The sequence below is a fragment of the Crocuta crocuta genome, unplaced genomic scaffold (genome assembly GCF_008692635.1).
Source record: "Crocuta crocuta isolate KB4526 unplaced genomic scaffold, BGI_CrCroc_1.0 scaffold1293, whole genome shotgun sequence".
In the NCBI taxonomy this organism is placed as follows: domain Eukaryota; kingdom Metazoa; phylum Chordata; class Mammalia; order Carnivora; family Hyaenidae; genus Crocuta; species Crocuta crocuta.
Window position 1 is genome coordinate 296561 of NW_027531937.1, and position 11451 is coordinate 308011.

General features: G+C 49.3%; 1 protein-coding gene across 5 annotated transcripts in view; it reads left to right on the forward strand.

Moving 5' to 3' along the window:
* The window catches only part of AMOTL1 (angiomotin like 1), a 154614-nt gene that overhangs the window by 131756 nt on the left and 11407 nt on the right, over nucleotides 1-11451 (forward strand). For all 5 annotated transcript variants that reach the window (XR_013337789.1, XM_077775031.1, XM_077775032.1 and 2 more), the window contains 3 exons: nucleotides 2208-2357; nucleotides 5924-6114; nucleotides 11224-11349. Coding sequence is in view for 4 of the 5 variants with exons in the window: in XM_077775031.1 (XP_077631157.1) it covers nucleotides 2208-2357; nucleotides 5924-6114; nucleotides 11224-11349 (467 nt within the window). In the remaining variant the exon portion in view is untranslated. The remainder of the gene's footprint in view (nucleotides 1-2207; nucleotides 2358-5923; nucleotides 6115-11223; nucleotides 11350-11451) is intronic.

An 11451-nucleotide genomic window follows, 5' to 3' on the forward strand; every position in this document is an offset into this window, starting at 1 on the left:
GGGACAGAGAAAGAGGGAGAGAGAGAATCCCAAGCAGGCTTCACACTGTCAGAGCAGAGCCCAGTGGGGGGTTTGAACTCATGAACCATGAGATCACGACCTGACCCAAAATCGAGAGTCGGTCGCTTAACCGACTGAGCCACCCAGGTGCCTCTTAACTGTTATTCTTAATTGTCCTCATCCTAATATACTCTTTGCTAGATTTAAGGCTGATACAGAGGTAAATGAGGCAGATCTAGGCCTTCAAGGATCTTGCTATTGATTAGGAATAACAGTTCTCTGTTTAGCAGACATTTGTTGAGTATTTTGCTGGGTGTCGAGCACTGTTGCGCGCATTAGGGACATACAGTGTACTCTGCCCAGAAGGCACCATGATGAACAGATCTCATGGCCCATCTGTTCTTAGGGCTGCACATGCAGAAAACTGTATACACACAGGATGTGCTGTAAGTAGTGTATGAATGGTATTCACAAAATTTTTCATCAGGCCAATCAGCTTCGGGCACAGGAACCTGCAGTTAGTAGGTCCTTAAGTGTCTATTCAGTTGAATCAAATGATCAAAAGCATGGTGAATAAAAGGGCCTGATGGAGGGGCGCCTGGGTGTCTCAGTCGGCTAAACAGCTGACTTCAGCTCAGGTCATGATTTCACGGTTCGTGGGTTCAAGCCCAATATCGGGCTCTGTGCTGACAGCTAGCTCAGAGCCTGGAGCCTGTTTCAGATTCTGTATCTCCCTCTCTCTCTCACTCTCCCCTGCTCACGCTGTCTCTCTCTCTTTCTCAGAAATAAATAAAACATTAAAAAAAAAAAGTGCCTGATGGAAACTGATGCCAAGAGCAGGTTTAGAGAAGGCTGTAAGGTTGCTGCCCCCTATGCCAAAACATCGGAAGCACTTCCATTTTATTTCTGTGGCTTTGGCCGGGATACAGGCATAGCTCAGTACGGTGCTGTCTGCTAAGTGAGAAACCACCTTTTGCAGCAAGCTCTTCAATCGCTAGCCTGTTCCGGCTTGCCAGTGCAGTCATAGGCTGAACTCAGGATCTGAATCACCTGTGAGGCATCAGCACGCCCAGGTGCAGACGGCAAATACCGTCTGGTGTCTTTTCACCCACGACCAGATCAAGTCAGCCCTCAGCCTGGTTTTTGGCATGAGCCAATTCCCAGAAAGTTAGAAATGCACCTAGGATTTGTGAACATGGGCCAGACTCCTCATTGGAAGAAAACGAAGTTTTCATGATTCTAAATCTGCCTGATGGGACATAAATCCCTTCCACCTTAATTTCTGTTTCCTCAGTTATGGTGACGTTTGAGTGTTCACTGTGCCCTTCCTGTCTCTTCAGGGCTGTTAACTACCCCTCTGTAAAGGGCTCTGAAGTCTTTAGGAGAAAGTTACTCCACAGATATCCAGATAGGAAATTATATATTTATCCACACACAAATGGGTACACATGCATGTATACATACACCTATAGTTATATAGAAGATTTGAAAACTACAGAAGATAATAAGGAAAATGGGAGATTACTGTTGTGCCATACACATAAACATGGTGATGCTTTTTAAGTATTTCCGGTCTTTTTTTTTTAATGTTTATTTTGAGAGAGAGGGCAAATGTGTGTGGGGGAGGGGCAGAGAGAGAGGGAGAGAGAGAGAATCCCAAGCAGGCTCCATGCTGTCAGCACAGAGCCCAATACAGGGCTCCATCCCATGAACTGCCATGGGATCATGACCAGAGCCAAAATCAAGAGTGGGATGCTTAACTGACTAAGCCACCCAGGTGCCCCTTCCAGTCTCTTTTTACGTGTACATAATAGATAGATATACGGGCAGGCAATGTGTATGTGTTTAGTTTTTGATTCTGGATTTTTTAGTTAACACTATAGAATAAGCCTTTCCTTGTGGCATTGAAAGCTCTTTGCTAGTTTCGTTGTCAGTGTCTGCAAATGCTGTAATCATTAAGCAGTAACCAAGGATGGAGCTCAGAGCAGCGCACGCTACTGAAAGCAAGTGCGCTGGTAGGGCCTTTAATTCCTGGTGGCCTTTGTCTAAATCCTCTCTGTCCCAGCACACCAGGGGGGTGGCGGTAGGGAAGGCACAAACACTTGCAGTTCAGATAGGATCCCAGGTACCCTGACCCCCCACCTCCACCTCAGCTTTGAGTGCTGCCGCTCTGAGTTCTCTGCCGCCCTTCACTGTCCTCTGCTCAGCTACGAGAGAAGCAAGCCTATGTGGAGAAGGTTGAGAAGCTCCAGCAGGCCCTGAGCCAGCTGCAGTCTGCGTGTGAGAAGCGAGAACAGATGGAGCGGAGACTGCGGACCTGGCTGGAGAGAGAGCTCGATGCGCTGAGGACCCAGCAGGTGAGGCTGAGGACCCGGCAGGTGAGGCTGGGGCCACACATCCATCCAGCACCTGTTCTGCAGCACAGCACATGCTGTGGTTCAGGCTGTGCACTGTGCATTGGTGAATGAGAACTCCATCCCCAGTGAACTAGCATGGTGGCCAGTGCAGGAACCAGGCAATCTGCTCATTGCAGTGACAAAAGAAGGAAAGTAGTGGCCACCAGGGCGAGGGCACAGCACAGTGTGGCTGGAGACAGCTTCACAGAGGAGGACACTTGAGTTGGACTTTGAAAGATGAGTTTGTTGGGCATTCTGGGGAAAGAACATCAGAGACAGGAGGAGGATTTTGCATGGAGGAGAGAGGTATGAGACAGTATGGCGAGTTCTGGACGGCTGGGTGCAACTAGCTACTGGGAGAAAGCAGTGAGGTGGCTTGTGAGGAGGCATTCAGTCAGGTTGAGAGATTGACTTTCTTCTGTAGTCAGCTGAGGGCCAGTGACTGGGGGGGGGGGGGGTGGTAGGGTGAGGGCAGAGAGGAAAATGGTACAAAGGACCAGAGAAAGAGCCCTCTGGTAGTGTCTGGAGGGTCTGGAGGGGTGAATGTTGAAGTGAGAAGAGCCAACATGCAGGCCGTGATGTCCTCAAGTGGGATTCCATGAAGGAGCCAGTAAGATGGCAAAATTAGTAGGACATGATCATCAGTGAGTGTTCAGAAATAAAGGAGAGGAAGGATTCAGGACTATCACTAGAATATAATACTGACCATAAGCTCCTAGTCCTTCTGCCTTTCCTTCTTTCTGCCAATAACAGCTGTCCACATGACTTAGCTGTTAATAGGCTTCGAGCACAACGACCCAGCCTAGGGCCCATATGTGCGTCGGCAAGGGGAAAAGTCATGCAGGAAAGTTCTGCAGCTGGGCCAGGCTCCATTATGCACTGGTTCCTGGCTCCAGAGAGAGCCTGGGCTTGTGTGTCCTCAGCCAGTGTGGTGGGCTGACCCTCTTTGCAGCTGGTGAAGGGTGTGTTCTATGTTAGGAACCAGGGAAACACAAAACAGGACTCCATGGAATTATCTACTGGATAGAGCATAGTGGTTGTGGCTGCAATACTTGAAAACACTTGAAAGCATCTGTTCAGGCCAGCTCAGCTCTTTCTCATGGCAGGCACACACATTTCCCTCGGGGTATGTGTACTTGGCTAGGGAAGGGAGCGTTAGTGAGATTGTCCAGAAAATTAAGGAACCCACCCAGCCTCCCGCCATCTTGGCTTAGTTGATAGCTCATAGGAAGGGTGAGTCTGTCTCTGGACTTCAGATCCATCTAACCTGTGCCATATTCGCTGGTACTTAAGGCCCACCCTTCAGTTCTTCTCAGTCACTGAGATCTTAACCTCCCCAAATTGAGGGCCGGCTTCTCTGGTGCCTGGTACTGTGCTGGCACCCAGTGGGTACTTATGAGTCTTTGGCTGACAAAAGGGGCATGTCTCAATACTCAAAGCAAAAAAGAATGTTCTTTTTCAGTTAATGTGCCACCCACACCCTGCAGTTAGATTACTTATCCTTGGATCTTCTATTTTGAGTGCTATGAAACCAGACTCAACTCCATTATCCTTGTTATTATCAGTAATCTCTCTCTACCTTGGGAGGTAAAATAATACTTAGCATCATTTGAGGCTGAGAGGAGGAAAAGGAGAAATGAAGGTAAGAGGAAGGGAAATGAGCATTTTTAAGAATTCACAATTTTATCTTTCTTGCAAAGAGCTCAAAATAATTTTCACATCTTGCTACCCCAACAGTCCTATGAGGTAGAAGAGAGAAGGGGGGAATGTTCTTGAAGACAAAAATTAGGCCCAGGGCAGTTAAGAGGCCAGCCCAAGGTCATTAGCTAATTAGGACATTCCTCCCAGGTGAAAACATGAAGGACAAAGATTATATGTGTGTTGTTCACTGTGGTATCCCCAGCACAGGGTACATGTTCCATAAATATTTGCGGACCAACTGAGTGGGCAGCAGAAGCTGGCCCGCCTGACCCTCAACCCGTTTTTCTGGCCAGGATATGTACCCATTAGACCGTGCTGTCTCTGTGTTCTTGAACGTTGAAATTCATGCATTTATTTAAATAACTCTTAATGACCTGAATGAAGGGCCCTGGGAAGAGGTGCCGTGATCTCATGAGAGGTCAGGAGGATGTTGCAGAAGTAAGCCAGCTGTGATGGCGTCACGAGGGATTTAGAAAATGACAAGCAGGGATCGCAGCTTAGCCAGGCTGTGGGATATTGTTCTTAGAGAGTTTCTAACAGTGGAGCTTCACATCTCGATGGACTGGCTCTCAGTGGACTCCCCCCTGCTTGAGGCCAGTGTCTGGCCGGAGGGGGGTTCAGCGCCTTCCTGGACAGGTTGATGACGGTTAGTGCTTTCTGCTCCATTCCTGCTTAGCTGTTGGTTACTGGCAACCAACCACCAGATTCTAGAATATTTGTAATTATAGCTTTAAAAAATTGAGTAGAAACATATGGGTTCTAGAAAGCCCCTGGCCATCTGCTGTCGTGTCTGTGGTAGGATCGGACTCTGTGACTGCAGGTTGTGTGTGAGCTGTTGCTCCGGGTAAGGGATGTACTTCGGGGTGCAGTGTTCAGGTACCCTTCACCTTGCAGCCAGCCCTGCAAGTTTGTGACCACTGGAAAACACGAGGGCAGTGTGAGTGCCAGGACATAGAATAACTGGGGTGAACTTCTCTCCTGAACGTAGAACTTCCTCAGAACCTTGCCATCCTGGAAGCCATGCTGTTCAGAGGAAACAGTATCCCTGAGTCAAAAGGGGGGAAATCTGATGTGTCAGCATCCTCTGCTTATACTGGTGTCCAGAGAACACCACCGCTTTATTTCCTAGCTTCCAGACACAGATGAAAAGAAAGGGCTGAAAAACAAGCTCGACTTGCATTCGAGGTTTCTGGTAGCGCTTTACTTCGGTTAGCCCTTTCAAATTCATAGGTGTTTTCATATGAATTATCTTATTTGATTCTAAGCAGGCACTCATTCCTCTGTGTCTCAGATGAGTGTGGGGGAGGCGGGCGGACATGAACATCAGGGCATCTGACTCCCCCTTCCTTTGCCTTTACATTTTATCTCCCAGCCTCGGGGGGCAACAGACAGTGGGAGTCACTTCCTTGACCTCCAGGGAAAATGCCCTAGACCAGCAGGCCAAGCCCTAGTTCCTGTTTTCGTTTTTGGTATAAATGAATGACAGGACATGAGACAAGCCGCTTGTTGTCGTGCGGAGCTGTGTGGCCAGACAGACCCCAGTGTGAGCCTCCTCCTGAGTAGCTGAGAGGTATGGAATAGCTCAGTTAGCCTCTCAGAGGCTTCCTTTTCTCATCTCTAACACTGGGATGATGTTGCCTCAGATGCTTCTGTGAGGAGGACATGAGATGGAGGACTTTGGGAGGTGAGGTAGCCTGGCGGTGAGAGCTGCAGTCTGTCTTCTCCACACTGGAGAGGGAGCAGAAGCATGAAGCACGCGTGCTGTGCACGGTGTACACGCTCTGGCCCTTTTCTGGATCGAGGTGTTCTTTCTCCCGCTTCTGCAGAAACATGGAAACGGGCAGCCAGCCAGCGTGCCGGAGTATAACGCGCCAGCCCTCTTGGAACTTGTGAGGGAGAAGGAGGAGCGGATCCTGGCCCTCGAGGCCGACATGACCAAGTGGGAGCAGAAGTACCTGGAGGAGAGCACCATCCGCCACTTCGCCATGAATGCCGCAGCCACTGCGGCAGCCGAGAGGTGAGGCCAGCCTGCGCTGCGGCCGGGGGTTTCTTGAGGCGCTGCAAGTGCATCCCACAGTGGAGTACTCTGTGCTTCTCCAGCAGGCTGTTGCCAAAGGGGGCTTTATGCCGTCTTTTAACAGTGCGCATGTTTCGTGGGCCGGACAAAGGGCTTTAATCCTCATTACATGTGGGACTCACTGGGTGAGTAGCATTACTCCTCACCTGGTTCGGAGGGAACAAGACGAATGCGTAGGGGCGCCTGGTGGCTCAGTCGATGAAGTGTCTGACCTCAGCTAAGGTGATGATCTCACAATCTGTATGTTCAAGCCCCACATCGGGCTCTGTGCTGACAGCCAGGAGCCAGGAGCCTGCAGCCTGCTTCGGATACCGTGTCTCCCCCTCTCTCTGCCCCTCCCCCGGTGCACACTCTGTCTCTCAAAAAAAAGTAAATAAAGACAAAAAAAGGTTAAAAAACAGAGGAATGGTTAGTGGTCTCGTTTTGCAGGTGAAGAAATGAGGCTCGGAGAGGTGCAGAGCTCTAGGGCCCCATGTTCCGTTGAGCTTGGTGTGACTGGGAGCCTGGTTTCATTTGGTTTGAAATTGTTTGTTTCTGCTGCCACTTATTATTTCTGTTGCTTTATTTCCTTTCTGTGACCACACAGCCTCATTCTTCCTTTACAAATTAGCTCAGAATGCTCTGGGGCACCTGGGGCACTCAGTAGGTTAAGCGTCTGATTCTTGGTTTTGGCTCAGGTCATGATCTCGGGGTTCGTGAGTTCGAGCCCCCCCCACTGGGCCCTGTGCTGACAGCATGGAGCCTGCTTGGGATCCTCTCTCTCCCATTCTTTCTGCTTCTCTCCTGTTCATACTCTCTTTCTCAAAATAAACAACCATTAAAAAAAATTAGCTCAGGATGCTGTATAATTCACGAAGGATTTCTGTTAAACCGTCAGCTTGTCTGTATGAGCAGGGGCTCACCTGTGCGCACTGTCACCCTGACCTGAGTGGCTGTGCGTCCCATCAGTCAGGGCGCCCGCTGCCTCCCCACCCCTCCCCCGCCAGTTCGCTGTGGGCCCATAGATGCTGTGGGTATTTAATTCAGAGTCGTTTGGAATTTACCAACGTTTAGCGTCAATGTATGTGGAAGAGATCCTCAAATCTCAAAGGAGCACCCATAAAACTGACCTTGATACGGGCTGTTTTTTTACCGTCTGGGAGGAACCTGAACCAGGTGAGGAGTAGAGACTGTGGATGCAGCCTGATCATCTGGTCAGTCCCACGTCTAGGGGGATGTGTCGTTTCTTTAAAGAGGAAGAGAAGGCCTGTTGGGGCGGGGGGCATGGCGTGCTCTGTAAGGTCTTCACGTTAGTAACTCATGTGGAGAAGACCCCCCAGCACCCCCAGATGGTACCTCCAGGGACTTGGGGAGAGCAGTGCCACCCATGAGGACACAGGTGCCTTCACTGGGTGCTGCACACTTGCACCTGGAGAGACCTGCAGACCCGCGTGGAAAATGGCCACTGGGGATCATTTCCTAGAGCTCACGTGTTCCTTACGTGTGTCTAGGCCCTGAGGGAAGACAACCCACTGTAGCCCCTCTGCCTGAGACTTGGGAGCAGAAATAGACCAGAGAGAGGCACGTCGTGTGGCGGAGCCCCAGAGTCGTGGCTCAAGACCTGGAGGGATTTGCAGCCGCCAGTTCAGTCCTCGTGCCGATGGGTGGGAACCGCCAAGCCTTGATTTTTATATAGTTGAGAGGTTTTTGTTTTCAGCTTTCTGTTTTCTGAGGCAATACTAAGTCACCTCAGTATTCTGAGGAAGAACACAGACTGTCGCAAAGCTAAGGAGGATTTGTCCTTCTTTGCCAGATTTGGGCTAATGCACCGCTGTCAGCGATTGCCCTGGGAGTCGTTCACACCATGTTGGGGTTTTTTTTCTTAATTTTATTTTTGCATTTATTTGTTTTTGAGAGACAGAGAGAGACAGAGCACAAGTGGGGAGGGGAACAGAGAGGAGACACAGAATCCGAAGTGGCCTCCAGGCCCTGAGCTATCAGCATAGAGCCCGACACGGAGCTCGAACTCACAAATTGTGAGATCATGACCTGAGCCGAAGTCAGACACTTAACCGACTGAGCCACCCAGGCATCCCCACACCATATTGTTTTGATGGAGAGCATGCCACACAGGCAGGACACCACATTCAAGACCTCTTCCTTGACTGCTGTCCATAGGTGTGTGACTCTGCATAGGCCTTTCTGAGAGTCGCTTACTTCATTCAAAAATCACCTGATCCCTGAAAAGGAAATTATAATTCTTGGCTGGTTATGAGCAGAGAACCACACCATATTCCACTGGCCGAGGACACCAGAGCCCCAGGAGCAGGGTGCACGTGCTACCTGTGTGTCCGTGTTGTTTCCGCTCCTGTTGCTTTGCGTGTGTGGGATCCTGGCCCTGAGAGGACAACTGTGACCAGCATGTCAAATCAGAAGTCTCTTGTGGTGGGACCAGAGGGGGGCCGTTGTGGAGGGGTGTCGAACGAGAGCCCACCTTCAGCCCCTCACCTGTGCTAGGCTCTGCCTTGATAGTCATCCTCCAGGCAAGAGAAATTGGTCTGTTGCTGTCAAAGCATGGGAATCCGGTGCAATTTACCAGCCCCACCGCTGTCGTCTGCCCTGTTTGGAGTCTCAGGCGGGCAAGTGAATCCAGGCTCCTTCCACCACCCCTCCCTTCCCCACTTCTCTGCTTCCACAGGTATTTATTGAGCATCTAATAATTCTGTGGGAAACTACCTTCCCCTTCCCGACGACTCCTTTCCCCATGGTCTTGGGGAAAGTCAGTTCAGAGGAGGGTCAGGTATTAACTCCAGTCTTGATGTTCTTTTCAAGGAAAACCTCTGTAATTTTGCGCTGCTTTCCTCTTAATAGAAAGGGAGAAAAGGAAAATGAATATTTGAAAAAGGCCAAAATTCTGAGCTCTCATCTAGATGCTAAATGGCTGCATATGAACTCGTAAAAATGACCAGCCGCTGGTCTTGTAACTTGCCAAGTCGCTGAAGCATACTCCACATTTATAAGCAGTGAATTTTTTTAAACGATTTTTGTATACCAATTGATTTTGCCATTTTGGTGCGTTTTGGCACCATCAATGAGAATTTTGAGAGGTTTGGCCTTTTGTGGTTTTGAAGCTTCTTACAGGTTTTGATGCAACGTAATATTGTTTTGAGAGCCTTGTGTGCATTTACACCTTCTAAGATGTTTTGATCTAATTGTTCCTGCTGTCCTTACTTGACAGTATAAACACGAATTTTTTAATTTGTCTCTGGCTCTGTATAAATTTGCCAAAAGTAGCTTGGTTGGAAATGTTTCCTCCAGCCACTGATTTCCATGTTGATGATTTTTGAGCACTCCAGGGTGAATTCATAACCTGCAGAACTTGCCTCAAAATTCTGCCCGTGTGACAACACAGCAGAACCCGCCCCCCCCCAACCTCCCACCAACCCTTGGTGCTCCAGAGCCCTTCTTCTCGAGTGCACTTTTGCCTGTCAGTTTGTTTAAAGCTGTTGCTTGTTTTCTGTGTTAGTTGGCCTTGTGGTTTATTTTCAGCCACATTTCGCACAAATGCCACATTCTCATGTGCACCCACTTTGTTGGCTATTTTATCTTTGTGCTTTTTTGCTGAGGCCTTCTTCATAAAGACACAGAAGCTTGTGGGGGGAGGGCGTGTAGAGAGGTAGCTAAGGGCCTGGAGGGAACTCTCGGGATTTGAATCCGGCTCCACCTTCACTGAGTGTTCTCACAAAGTCACCTAACCTCTTTGTTCATCTGTAAAATGGACATACCCCTCCCAACTGTCCAGGTTGCTATGAGAACTCTGTGAAGGGCCGTGTGCAACGAGCCTTACCCCATCCCTGGAAGAAGAGAAATGCTCATGCATTGATAGGTGTCGTTAAAGAGCTGAAAGAAGACGTACTCATGGCTGTTTTTGAGTGTTCTAGCAAAGAGCTATTAAGATTTTAAATATGACTGCAGCATTGGAATAGGAAGTTAAAGAGATGTGAAATCTTTGGCAACATTATTTCTTACCAATTTAACATTCACTGATAGAGACATTACTACACCTTTCAGTCTGAGATATACTTAGAAGACTTAGGTGGCCCAGTTATCTTTTTTTTAATGTTTATTTATTTTTGAGAAAGAACACAAGTGGGGGAGGGGCAGAGAGAGACAGAGATAGAGGATCTGAAGTAGGCTGTGTGCTGACAGCAGTGAGCCTGATGTGGGGCTCAAACTCAAAAACCGTCAGATCATGACCTGAGCTCAAGTTGTTCGCTCAACTCACTGAGCCACCCAGGTGCCCCGACAGATATCTTGTTTTTACCAATCATGGTTAATTAGGAGTAATTAAATGAACAAAACCAGTGACAGGGATAATGATCTTTGACCAGTTGTTTTCAGTCAGACACCTGCTTCGAGTATTTTCATCCACCTTGTGTGTCCCTCCCCTCGCTTCACCTTTTTGACTGGACTTCCCAAGGACAGGTGTGTGGCTTCTTCATCTTTCTGCCCTGTTACCCAGCATGGCTGTCACACTGAGAGGACCTGCATCCCTAGGCAGGGGCTCAGAAAACTAGAAATGAGCTAGCCTACAGGTGTAAAGGAAGATTCTAGCTGAGCCTCACCATCCGGAAGGACCAGTGTCTGTTCAAGTCATTGCTGAGTCTCCCTCTTACTGTAACATACAGAAGTCACTGCTGGGTGAGGGAGAAATGGAAATAAAACTTTGACTGTGATTGAGAACGAATGAGTAGGGAAGAGAATAAGCAGAGAAACACCAGTCCAGTAACAACAACAGCCCGATATCAGTAGGGGCGCAGGGTGCGCAGCGTGCCACATAGCTTAATACACAATGCCGTTACTGGAAGGGCCAGGGAGTTTTGATTTGTGGACTTTATTTTGTTTCCCCTGGACACTGTCTTCATTCTGTCGGGTTTAGGGGGAGAGTTGGCCAGGGTTCAGGAGAGGGTTTAGGTGAAGGAGTTTGTGGAGAGAGACCTCCGTGTGGTGCCCTGGGATGCCTCCCCAGGAACACGTCCATCATTCTCTGTGTGTGTCCTGTGTCCCCAGGGACACCACGATCATCAACCACTCGAGGAACGGCAGCTATGGCGAGAGCTCACTAGAAGCGCACATCTGGCAAGAGGAGGAGGAGGTGGCGCAGGCCACCAGGAGGTGTCAGGACATGGAGTACACGTAAGCGACAGCCGTGTGCGTGGCTGCGCCACCGGGCTCCACAGTGACCACTCTTGAGGTCCCCACGGGGCCCGTCGCCCCACCCCCCCACCCCCGTTCTGA